Source organism: Odontesthes bonariensis, chromosome 1, assembly GCF_027942865.1.
Source record: "Odontesthes bonariensis isolate fOdoBon6 chromosome 1, fOdoBon6.hap1, whole genome shotgun sequence".
Taxonomy (NCBI): domain Eukaryota; kingdom Metazoa; phylum Chordata; class Actinopteri; order Atheriniformes; family Atherinopsidae; genus Odontesthes; species Odontesthes bonariensis.
In genome coordinates, this window is record NC_134506.1 from 42,792,198 (window position 1) to 42,805,281 (window position 13,084).

The following is a 13,084-nucleotide window of genomic DNA, read 5'->3' on the forward strand; positions in this document are numbered from 1 at the left end:
ACATTTCATCTGTAAACATGCTTGTTTGAAGCTAGAAGTAAAAACTGTGTGACCTCGACCAAAACCGAACATTTAAAATGTATGTTAGAAGCTCAGGGATGCAGTTGAGGTCCAAATAACTCCCGAATCAGCAAGATTCAGATGGTCTTATGTGCTCTGTTCATGCCCCAAAGTTCCATCTTTCTGCATCTTTTAGTAAAAACAGTAAAGTGTGTATTAATCATGCTGAATTCCCAACAAAGCTGCTCTCATTCACATATTTTTCTGTTTGTTTTAGTCAGAAACTGGGACAGAAAAATCAGCCCATTAAGGCTACGTCTCGACTCACTTAAAGCGTTTCCAGACTGTCGCTCTGCTCTAATAAACCCTGATTTTATAATCTGGGGTCCAGGGTATAAACTGGCAAACATCTTTGACTACTTTTTTTATTTCACCTTTATATTTCCCCTTATAAACCTCACCTTGTTTGGTGTCATTTTTTGTTCAGCACAGGCTTTATTTAGACTTTAATTGGACCTAAAATCACACAGAAAACATCAAATCTGAGAAGGAAAACGACAGGGAGCACTTTTCTTGTGCATTTTTTAAATTATTTGTAATAAGTCTGGTTTTACTTGGTCAATCAGTGCAATTTAAAAGCTGGTATGAAGTTTAAACACAATTAAAAAGGAGAATCAGTGAGGCTGCGTCTCGTTGCCACCTCATCTTAAACTGATCATGTGATTTGGACGCACTGGTGCATCCGTCGAGTGTTAAACACAATTTACTGCCTTTGACTGATGGATGTCGTTCATTGATATACATCCGTTGCTTTTATTATCTGCAACAGATGCTGAATTTGCTCCAATTACAGACAGTAAACCATTAATATCTACGGGTTTAAAGGGTACAGAGAATCAAAATCGTCTTTTTCCCGTTTTTGGTGTTAGTTCTGAGTCTCCCCGCTGTGGGGAGTACACACAAAGTGCCAGCAAGTGTCAGAACCTCTGTTTCAAGTACTCCCCTGTTTTGAATAGCCCCCAGAATATCCCCCAATCCGTTTTTGTGAAAAAGTGACGTCACTTTTTCAGCAATCGCCCCCCCCCCACACCCAAATCCACAGCCACCCCGTTTCAGACACGCCCCTTCGGCGAGAAACAGGAACTGGTGAGCCTTCCAAGGCTGTGAAAGCAGACTACAATCGTTACATATTCTTCCCCCGGAAAGCAATGTTCGCGATCAATGGCTTTTATTTATTTTTAACAGCATCCCCAGTACATACAACCGCCGACTTTTCCTTTGCGCTGCGCATTTCACGGAGTACAGTTTCACAAAGCTTTCACGATTCCGAGCAGCAGAGTAGATGGTCAGTTCTGACAGACACAGACTGCAGCGAGCTGTGCGCTCCGCTGAGAAGCTGATCGGCTGCACGTCTCCAGGACTATGGGGCGAGCAGGTCGGATCACAGCTGACCCTTCTCTATTTGCACCACTCCCCTCGGGCAGGAGGCTTCGGTCCATTCGGACCAGAACCTCCCGTCCCCTTGCAGTTGGACTTATGAACACTTCATAATCATCTCATAACCTGCCCCAGTCACTTTACCATCATTAAAATTGCACTAATGAAGCTGCACTGTTGTTGCTCTGTATATTGGATACTGTGTATTGTTGTACACATCTTGTACATTTTATATTCATATATTTTTATTCTTTATTTTTTATTATTATATCCTATGTTACATGTTTGCACCTTACGCCGCAGCAAATTCCTAGTTAGTGAACACTGTTCACTAACAATGGCAATAAAACGAATTCTGATTCTGATGAGCTTTCTTTTCAGTCAGTGTATTACTCTATAGCTCTGTTTTCAGTGAGAGCAAGGGCAGCCAATCAAGCAACGGCAACCGAATAGCGCCAACACCTACCTGCATTTCATAATGAGGTTGCCAGATAAGCTCTGAAACGACGCCAATAAGGGAAAAAGACGCATTCTAAACCCAGCATAGTAACAGCTGTTTCAGAGAGCCTTTTAGGGAGGTTCTGAGCCATTACAGACCCAACCAATTTTTTTTGGGCTACATATCACATCACAGAACAAGGATTAATGCCCCATTCAACCATTCTCTATCACCTTTAAAATATTTACAGCTGTGACCTCGCTATGGAAAAGTGAACAAATCAATCACGTGGTAAACACATTTCTGTTGGTTCTGTTTTCAGTTTAAAATGCTGCATTTTTATCTGGCTTTTCCTACGTCGGGATGCAGATCTATATTACTTTTTTCGCGCAGACATCAGTCAGCTGTACGTGCTGATTAAACCCAAAGATGCCTGCAGTGCTGCAGCTTTCACAGCGTTTAGTGATGATAAGTCAGAGTCAATCTGTCTGCTCCCCCAAATTCCATCAGCTCTGTTGGTTATAATCTTGACAGTCCATCAAATGAGCCAGAATGCAGGAATCTTGAGGTAATATTTGATTAGAAACTCAGTTCTGATGCTCAACGTCACGACATGTTCTCAGAAATCTTTCAGGAATCATTCCCCCTGTAGGAACCTTCTGCAGTTCCTGTAACCTTTTCAGGAACGGAGACGTTTTTTCCCTCATTCGCACATACAGGAACTAGGGACCACAGCCCTCAGTTCCTGGAACCATTTCAGCTCCTTCTCCTCAGCTGGGTCTGTTCTGGTTTCCATAGCAACACATCTGTCGGAGGTGTTTGGTGGTCGGTAGCTCCGCCCCTTGTCATGTTGTCAGGCTGAAATGTTTCCTCATACGACACGGACACAACCTTGGCGTGTTTAATAAGTTAAACCTCCACGTGGTCTCCTTTGTCTGCGGCGCTCTGCTCTCCTTCCTTCATGAAACCAAGAAGTACGACCTGCGCTCCATCCTGCGTCTCCTGACTCTCTCTGTGAGCTCTTCCAGCCTCCATGTTAGACGCCCGATGTGATCGTCCATGATGAATATCACCATCATGCAGACCATGAAAACGGTGGCCTCCCCGCTCTCCATGTTAGCTTCTTGGTGCTGTTTTCTTCTGTTTTTTTGTTTTGTTCTGTTTTGTAGTTGAATGTTTGTACATTCCGTGGCGCACACTCTGGGTGATTGATTCAAGTGACTCGAAAAACCCGATTCATTTTAGTGAGTGACTCATTCAAACTCGAGTATCCCATCACTACAACACACCCCTGTCACGTTAACAAGCCACTGGATTTCTTTAAAAGAAAATCGTCAGCAGGAGCACCGCCTGGTAAAGGCCGCGTCGGTTAACAGTCGAGCACAAACGGCCTCATACAAAGTTACATACAGAATCCTGCAATGCAACCACATGCTTCTCAGCTGTGGCATCTCTGAAAACAAAACACAGATCTCAGCTCAACACTGAGCATGACTTGAGTGGCAGTTTCAAGCCTGCAACCACGTTTTGAGAAGGTGTGCAAAACAGGCTCATTGCAGCCACTAATGCAGGGATACATTTGAGTTGTTTTTGTTTTTTGCACAGATTGCAAATTAAACGCTTTTATTTTCTCTTTTTCAACTTTATGTTATTTGATGTTATTGATTTTGATTCATTACAAAATATGATTTTACTTGGTGTTAGTTCAATAAAGTTAAAATGTAATTTGTCAATATTTTTGTTGGGGCAACAGGGGCAGGTGGCGCTTGGAAATCTCCACTTGTTCAAAGTGGGGAATGACCAAAAAAGTTTGAGAACCACTGACCTAAAGTAACACGTCGCAGACGGCTGAGTCACATCAGTCCCTATCAGGGTCCCGACCCATGTGCGAATGCAAACTGAAACAGTTCCCCTGGGTATGGGTTATGAAGGGCAGTTATCAGAACGAAATTCGAGGAGGACCGTTCTTAGAACTGCTCTGTCCGAATGCGGCTAATGTGGACTCTTCCACTGTCTCCAGCTGTTCAAAAAGCTGCAGCCCGGGTGGTTTGTGGCGTAGTGGGTTGAGCAGGCGCCCCATGTACAGAGGCTACAGTCCTCGCTGCAGCTGGCCCCGGTTCCAGTCCTGCATCAGACGGCCCTGTGCTGCATGTCTTCCCCCTCTCTCTGCCCCCTGCTTCCTGTCTCTCTTAAACTGTCCTGTCCATTAAAGGCATAAAAGCCCCCAAAAATAATAATAATACAAAAAAGCTGCAGCTCTACTCATTACCAGGACAAAGATCCATAAACTCACCAAACATAAATTCATTTTTGTTTGATTTCGTGTCGACTTTAAAGTGAGAAAAACATCAAACAAAAAGTTTATATGTCTGAGAGCACATGTTTGGGTGTCTGAAGTGAACTGTTACATCTCAGAGTTTATCTCTGCAGAGCCAGGAAAATCACACACAATCTCCCCCACTCTGACCCCTCACTGTTCATTTTACTGCCCCCCAGTCGACCTTATAAGAGCAAAAAAGCAGAACAAACGGTTTCCTTCTGTGTGCTACCAGAACTTTGAGCTCCTTATGGAACTGTCATCATCTCAATTTCAACATAAATATGATGGAAAGTTCAACAGCAATTTCCTATCTTAATATTTGCTCTTCTGGAATACTTTAGCTAATTGTTGTTGGTGGAAGAGTTGATGTTTGGTTTGTAATGGCTCAGATTGCAGCTGAGCTGAAAGGCAAAGCTTTCAGGTTTCTGCTCCATCTTTGCTCCAACCCTCAGCTGTGGGCACAGATCTGGGTAGAGACCCAAAGGATGAGGTCGTGGATACAAGAGGCTGAAATGAGTTTCCTTCAGAGGGGGGCGGGGCCTTATAGATAGGGGGAGTAGCTCCACTATCCAGGGGGAAGGCGGAGTAGAGCCGCTGCTCCTCCACGTAGAAAGGAGGCAATAAAAGCCTACTGCTTGATGTCCGGGTTGATAAACCTTTAAAGGGATAGTTCGCCTCTTTTGACATGAAGCTGGATGACATCCCATATGAGCAATATCATTTATGAACATCTTCTTACCCCCTGCTGCGTCCTGTGAGCAGAGTTCCAGCCTCGTTTTGGTGTTGATGAAGGTAGTCCGGCTAGTTGGCTGGGGTTTAAAAATAAAGCGTTTTGCTTCTCAAAACAATATGCGTTCAACAGAGTAATACATTTGCATCACAAAATCGTTGTCCAGGAATAAGTCGGACCTCACAATCGCTTGGCCCTATTTTCTCTCCCTTCGTATCACTGCCTGCTGCCACCTGCACTTCGGTCTGCACTTCGGTCTACACAGCAGGCAGTGATACGAAGGGAGAGAAAATAGCACCAAGCGATTGGGAGGTCTGACTTTTTCCTGGAGAATGATTTTGTGATGCAAATGTATTACTCTGTTGAACGCATATTGTTTTGAGAAGCAAAACGCTTTATTTTTTAAACCCCAGCCAACTAGCCGGACTACCTTCATCAACACCAAAACGAGGCTGGAACTCTGCTCACAGGACGCAGCAGGGGGTAAGAAGATGTTCAGAAATGATGTTGCTAGTATGGGATGTCATACAGCTTCATGTCAGAAGAGGCGAACTGTCCCTTTGAATTCAACTTTTGTCCATTTGTCATCAAATGCAGCAAAGACCGTTGAGACGTTGAACACGCAACAGAGCTAAAGCAAAGCCCAGAGTTTATTAAGATATGTGATGGAGATGCACGTATGTGGTGCTTAGTTCAGGGTTCCTGTTTGCTGTGTGGTCCTCTGAGCTCTCTGAGTGTATTTTGTGCCCAAATTTACGTTTTATCGTAGCGTAAAGCTGTACAACATGATGTCAGAGGACGGGGCTCTTACTGCATCCCTAAAACCAGCTGTGAACTCATGGCTGAAAGGAAGCTGTTGTTGTGCATCTTTGTGGAATTCTGACCAACATTTCATTTTGGAAGTTTTTTGTGTCTATTTGTGAGAACAGGGCAGAATGTGTCTCTTTTAAGTTCTCACAGTTCAGCCTTGAAGCCTTTCTCAGGCTTTCTGACATGTTGTGTTCATTATTCATCTCATTCATCTTACCGCCTGTTCATCTTTGAGGTGCGTTTTCTGGCCTCATCCTTCTACCTGCTTTGTTTGGTTTTATTCTTTCTTGTAAAGCACTTTGTAGAATTGTAGAAAAGTTTGTAATCTGCTTTAATCTGTCTTTGTGCACCAAAGTGTGTCTAAGTGTGTGTGTGCTTCGGCTCTTGCTTTGACAACCAAAGCGGTTGAACTCACCAGTCCAACCTGTGAGGCAGCGGCAGGCGCCGGTGACTGGATCGCAGCCGCCGGCGTTGATGCAGTCGCATCCCTCTCTGCAGTCCAGCCCGTACGATCCCTCCTAACAGCAACAAGAACATGACAAAAACACACGTTTTATGAATTATACAAAAGGTTATGAACTCTCTGAACCAGTTTTACACGTGAGAATGTGATGACTAAAGAGCAGAGGTGGGTAGTAACGGGTTACATTTACTTGAGTAAGTTTTTGAAAACATTATACTTCTAGGAGTAGTTTTAAATCTCTATACTTTTTACTTTTACTTGAGTAGATGTGTGCAGCAGAAACTGTCCTCTTACTCCGCTACATTAGGCTACAATGAGCTGGTTACTTTTCTTCTTACCTCTTTGGTATTCTACGCCTCATTATTTTTATCCCCCGCGTACGCCTCATTTTAATGTTTTATTCTGACAGAGAGAGAGACTTCCGCCAAAGGCTCTACCACCTGACTGTGTTCCACCAATCAGACGCAGCCGTGCAGTCTGGTCACGTGACCGTACTCGATCTCAGCGGCGGGACGGGTTAGCTTTAGCATTAGCAGTCGTAGCAAACAAACAAAGAAACAGATGAAAAATGTCAGAACCAACGGTGGGAAATGAAGACGCAGACGAGGCCTCATACTGAAAGCATGTTTACCTTACAAAGAGTGAGAAACAGCAGCTACATTATGTGTCTTCTGTGTCAACCAAAACAAACGCACATTTCAGCAGAAACTCAACATTGAACTTGAGGAAACATGTAGCGCTAAGTTTCCTAAACTCGTTTTTCCCCCCATGGATAGGTGAATGTTTGTTTTTTAGGTTACATAAGGGTTACATATGTTTTAAACATTTCCTAAGTCTCTTTTATTTTTTATTGAAGTACTTGAATTTACCTGGATTATTTTAATTTAAGCTATTTTGTAATTAATTAATTCATTTTAATTTATTTTTATCAATTGGATGAACTCTAATTTGCCTAAAGATGATTATTTAGTATGTTTGTCTGTCTGATTGAATGCTTGTGTTAACAAATAAATCAGACGTTACTCAACAGTTACTCAGTACTTGAGTAGTTTTTTCACCAAGCACTTTTTTACTCTTACTCAAGTAATTATTTGGATGACTACTTTTTACTTTTACTTGAGTCATATTATTCTGAAGTAACAGCACTTTTACTTGAGAACAATTTTTGGCTACTCTACCCACCTCTGCTAAAGAGAAACTGAGCTGTCCACTCACATGACAGGGAACATCGCAGTACTCGGCCCTCCAGCCCGGCGAGCAGGTGCAGGTTCCGTTGACGGGGTCGCAGGCCCCCTCGTTGGTACACTGACACGTCTGGTTGCAGCTCAGGCCCCAAAAACCACTGGAGCAGGGGATGGAGCAGTCCACGCCCTGCCAGCCTGACAGAGACACACGTCAGTCTGTTACAGCCGATGTCTTACAACTCATGTGGTTTAATTCACTCGTCTGTTCGGACCATTCTCCAGTATGCCGCCTGCCGACAGCCGCGCCTGTTACGGTGTTTGCTGCTCGGTCTACACAGCAGGCAGTGATACGAAGGGAGAGAAAATAGGGCCAAGCGATTGTGAGGTCTGACTTTTTCCTGGAGAACGATTTTGTGATGCAAATGTATTACTCTGTTGAACGCATATTGTTTTGAGAAGCAAAACGCTTTATTTTTTAAACTCCAGCCAACTAGCCGGACTACCTTCATCAACACCAAAACGAGGCTGGAACTCTGCTCACAGGACGCAGCAGGGGGTAAGAAGATGTTCATAAATGATTTTACTGATATGGGATGTCATACAGCTTCATGTCAAAAGAGGCGAACTATCCCTTTAATCACTTACGGCTGAGTGATGTCACTGGCAACTGTTACGAAGGTCAGAAATAGTCCAAAGGTTCAGAGCTGGGCCTTGCTTGAGTTACGATGTGGCGTGCAGATGTTCCTAGAGCCAGGAGGTGGCCCTAACGCCAGAAGAGATGTGGACCTTGTTTGCTGTGTTTACTTGAGTCAGCAGTGTCAGCCAAGGCCAGATGTTGGCCAGGTTAGGGTGAATCATTCTTTAGTATCTGGGGTTTGTCTTAGTGATTACCAGCTTTTATCCTGATGAGTGCTAAGATTTGATCCTGTTCATTCATATCAAACGCACCACATCTGCACCGTGACAACGTCCTGACCAGGATTCCATTTTAGTTTCTTCTTTGGTGGATTTAAAACTAAAATACATTTTTCTTGTTTCACAATATGAGGACAAAGGCGCATCCCATTTCATGTTCCTCCATTTTAATTACCCGAAGCTCCTATAAAGATTCAGTGGTGCATGAATAATTAAACAAGCTGATATTGAAAGATATTAAGAAAGTGAAACAGAGAACAAAATGCTCAGGAGATCATTTTACGCTGCGTCAGGGAGTTCAAAACCGACAAAATCACAAGAAACATTTAAAAATCCAAATTGATCTTTAGATAAGAAGCTATCTGACTAAACACCCAGACTGGACTGATTCACCCATAGAACTATACTTGACAATGATCCAAAAAAAAGAGAATATACTAGGAGACCAATATCTAGTGTATACAATGCGCTGTCTAGTATGAAACAAGAAGTGTCTAGTATGAAACATGTTAAACAAAAATGGGAAACAGACCTTGAACTAGAGATAAGCAGAAGTGCATAAAGTAACTTGTGCAAACCTATGGAGAGAGTTCCAGTGGAAAATAGTCCATAGATTCTTTAGAACCCCGCTAATCCTTTCCAAAAATGGATCCCAGTCAAACGCCTACATGCTGGAGAAATTGCGGAGATGAGTCTGCTAACCACACACATATATTTTGGAAGTGTCCCCCTTTTAGACAATTTTTAGAGGGAGATATTTGATTTATTAGACAAAATATTTGCTTCTCGGCTGCCTAGGAACCCGCTGCTGGCCCTCCCTGAAACAGAGATATCTGCTGCATATACTACTTACAGCAGCTAAGAAAGCAATAACCCTAAACTGGCTTAAAAAAGACCCCCCCCCCCCCCCCCCCCCAACACTTGATACATGGCAGTCAGTAGTTAGGAGAATTTACATAATGGAAAAAAGTAGGGCTGGGCGAGTTAACTCGTTGATTATTTAACGTCGATAAATATTTTATCGCGCATTAATGCAGGTTTTATTTATTTATTTAAAAAAATAATAATTGAAAAAAATTTGGGGGGCTTTTGTGCCTTTGGATGGATAGGAAAGTTCAGAGAGACAGGAAGCAGGGGGCAGAGAGAGGGGGAACGACACGCAGCACAGGGCCGTCCGATGCAGGACTCGAACCGGGGCCAGCTGCAGCGAGGACTACAGCCTCTTTACATGGGGCGCCTGCTCAGCCCACTACGCCACAAACCACCCCTGTTTTATTATTTATTTTATTCTGTAAAAGTCTGTTGATCACAGGCTTTTATTTTGTAAAAGTCTGTTGCTGTCTGCTGTGGAACAGGAAAAGAAAGTTATCGGCGGATCCACCAAACATGGAGAAGGGTACGGAACTTTTACTCGGCCATTTTCATGTTAAAGTTCTTCCAGACGGCGGAGTCGACAGAACCAAAGTCATCTGTAAACACTGCCAAGTTGAATTGTCTTCTCAGCGTAGTAGTTCCAGTCTAAAATATCACTTAAAGGCAAAACACACAACTGATAGCAGCAAGTCATTCAAGGAAACAGACAGTGGAGCGAGGCATCTACATAAAAACTACAGAAAGATGCTGATGTTAAAAGTGTGTTTGCACAACAAATGTTATGGCACTTTCATTCATATGGCAGCACATTTAAAATAAAGATAAATGCTAAAAGCTATACACTACTTTTGGAGTCATTTTTGGATTCTGCGTACAAATGTGATTAACCCTGTAAGACCCACTGTTGCAGAATTACAACAATTTTTGCATCCTCCCAAAAAACTTTTTTTTTTTTTTTTTTTTTCAACCACATTAACATACTCATTTGATCCTATTGTTCAGTCTCAGAAAGCTATTGGGTCACACATTTGTATATAAGGCCTGCCCTCAGGTCGAGAAGTCACACAACCTCCAGATTTTTGAGAGAGCATCAACCCCTTCATTTACTGGACTGGATTTATCTGATTGAAGTAAGTAAAATGCTTTAAATATTTTTTTTGTGTTTATTACAGTGTCTAGAACGTGTCCATATGTATTCATTGTGGAAAATGTGCATTACATTTTATTTAGAGCTTGTTTTGTAAGCGTTGCAATATTACAACGTTGGGTGAATGTGGTAGTCAAAATATCCCTGTTTTGAGAGGAACCTCTTCAGAGGACCTTCCATTTACATTTTTTCTATATAACTTTAAACTACACATGATTTATACATTCTAGCCTTATATTAGATTACAAATTATTGTATTACAAACTAGTGTGCAAAGGTATATATTGCCATATATAATCATTTTCATTTACTTATAATGAATTCTAACCACCTGCAACATTCAGTATTTTCCCCTTATCACAGAAAGCAGGACTTTCTAACAAAGAAATTCTTTTTGTGCATGTCTGCTCTTTGTCTTGGCTATTGATAAGGAAATGTTCCTATATCAATTCATAGACATAGCAGTTGTGGGGGATGATGGGGGAGGGCTTTTCCATTGTTCTGGAGCAGGTGTTGATGCTCAGGAATGTAAGGTGTTGTTGTAAATTGGAGGTTACCTGCATACCTATTAGTATGATAATCAGAGTTTACAATTGGTCAGCTATACACTATTGTGTGACCAGTGAAATGTGTGAATAGGTTATTTCAGTGCAATTTGTAAACACTTCATATTGAAATCAATCTCCCCATCATCCCCTCTTTTATTGTAAATTGCTCTCTTCAGACGGGTGTTTTCCCATCTGCCTGTAAAACTGCAGTGGTGAGGCCCCTTCTGAAGAAGAGCAATTTAGGCTGCGGCTACACGGAAACGTTTTTCACTGTCAACGATACTTTTTCTTATCGTTTCGCTGTCGCGGCCACACGGAGCCGGCGTTCCCACTACCCCAAAACGATAGTTTTTGAGAACGGGTTCCAGAGTGGGAAAGTTTGAAAACGGCCTTGTTTCGTTTCCATTGTTACAGCTAAAACGTTTTTGCGTCAGTCAAACGTTGACGCTGTGAGCCAATTTTAACACTTCTCTATTGTCTCACAGCGTGGCGTGACACAGTGGCGTGTGTACTGCATCGTTTCATCGTTTTCGTCTGGACCTGAGTCTTTACAGCAGCGCGTTTCCGTGTGGTCGCAAGAATTTTCGTACCCGTTTTAAAAAAAAACCTCGTTTCGTTTTCGTGTAGCCGTAGCCTTAGATCACAAGATTCTTGATAATTACCGACCTGTATCCAACTTACTGTTTTTAAGTAAAATGATAGAAAAAGTTGTTTTTATCCAATTAAATGAGTTTTTAAACAAACACAATATTTTTGAGAAACATCAGTCTGGTTTTAGGAAGAACCACAGTACAGAGACAGCCCTTTTAAAGATTGTAAATGATCTCAGGTGTAACATGGACTCACAGAAGCTTTCAGTCCTGGTGCGGCTGGATCTTAGTGCAGCTTTTGATACAGTAGATCACCACATTTTATTAAACAGACTTAGAAGCCTGGTGGGTGTCTCTGGCACTGTCCTTAAATGGTTTTATTCCTATCTCACGGATCGACAGTTTTTTATAAGTAAGGATACATGCTCCTCAAGAATCCATAAAATCAAGTGTGGGGTTCCCCAAGGATCAATTTTAGGCCCATTGCTTTTTAATCTGTACATGTTGCCACTTGGGGATGTCGTCAGGAGACATGGCATTAGTTTTCACAGCTATGCTGATGATACACAGCTTTACATTGCCGTGTCTCCTGATGACCTAGAACCAGTTAACGTTCTTTTAAACTGTATTTTAGATATAAAGTCATGGATGGCAGAGAATTTCTTACAGCTCAACCAGGGCAAGACTTAAGTTTTAATTATTGGTCCTGAAGACAAGAGAGAGATAATTTTACCCAAACTACAAAATTTTAAATCTTCTCAACATGTAAAAAATCTGGGTGTTCTTTTTGACTCTGAGCTGGATTTTATCCAACATATTAGAAATGTAACAAAGACAGGATTTTATCATCTTAAAAATATTGCCAGAGTCCGCCCATTTCTCTCTCTTGCCAGCACGGAGGTGCTGATGCATGCTTTTATTTCTAGTAGAATAGATTATTGTAATGCCCTGCTCTCTGGTCTTCCCAAAAAAAGTATTCATTACCTACAATTAATACAGAATTCAGCTGCACGTGTGCTGACCAAGACCAGAGGGCGGGAACACATTACACCAGTTTTAAAATCGCTGCATTGGCTCCCCGTGCGTTTCAGGGTTGATTTTAAGGTTCTTTTAGTTGTTTATAAATGTCTTAATGGTCTTGGGCATTCTTATCTATCTGATCTGCTTTTAAATTATGAGCCCTCGCGGACCCTGAGGTCCTCTGGTACCGGCCTTTTAGTTGTTCCTAAGGTTCGAACAAAAACTTATGGTGAGACGTTGTTCCACTATTATGGACCTCATTTTTGGAACAGCCTGCCAGAGAACCCCAGGGCTGCAGAGACTGTTGACGTTTTTAAAAAGAGGCTCAAGACCTACCTTTTTAGTTTAGCTTACAGCTGAATTTTATTTCATTTATTTATTTATTATTTATATATATATATATATATATATATATATATATATATATATATATATATATATATATATATATATATATATATATATATATATATTATTATTTGTTTGTTTGTTTGTTTTGTTTTAGTTTACTTTTATCTATTCATCCATTATTTAAAATATATATTTATTTTATTTATTATTATTTTATTTTATTATATATATTTTTTAAATTATTTTACTATATACTT

The 13,084-nt window shown here is 41.5% G+C and overlaps 1 protein-coding gene across 1 annotated transcript in view; it reads right to left on the reverse strand.

Moving 5' to 3' along the window:
• The window catches only part of LOC142381975 (multiple epidermal growth factor-like domains protein 11), a 180,903-nt gene that overhangs the window by 42,435 nt on the left and 125,384 nt on the right, over nt 1-13,084 (reverse strand). The window contains exons 12-13 of the mRNA XM_075467346.1: nt 7,415-7,578; nt 6,152-6,254 (exon numbers count right to left, since the gene is read on the reverse strand). Coding sequence (XP_075323461.1) covers nt 6,152-6,254; nt 7,415-7,578 — 267 coding nt within the window. The remainder of the gene's footprint in view (nt 1-6,151; nt 6,255-7,414; nt 7,579-13,084) is intronic.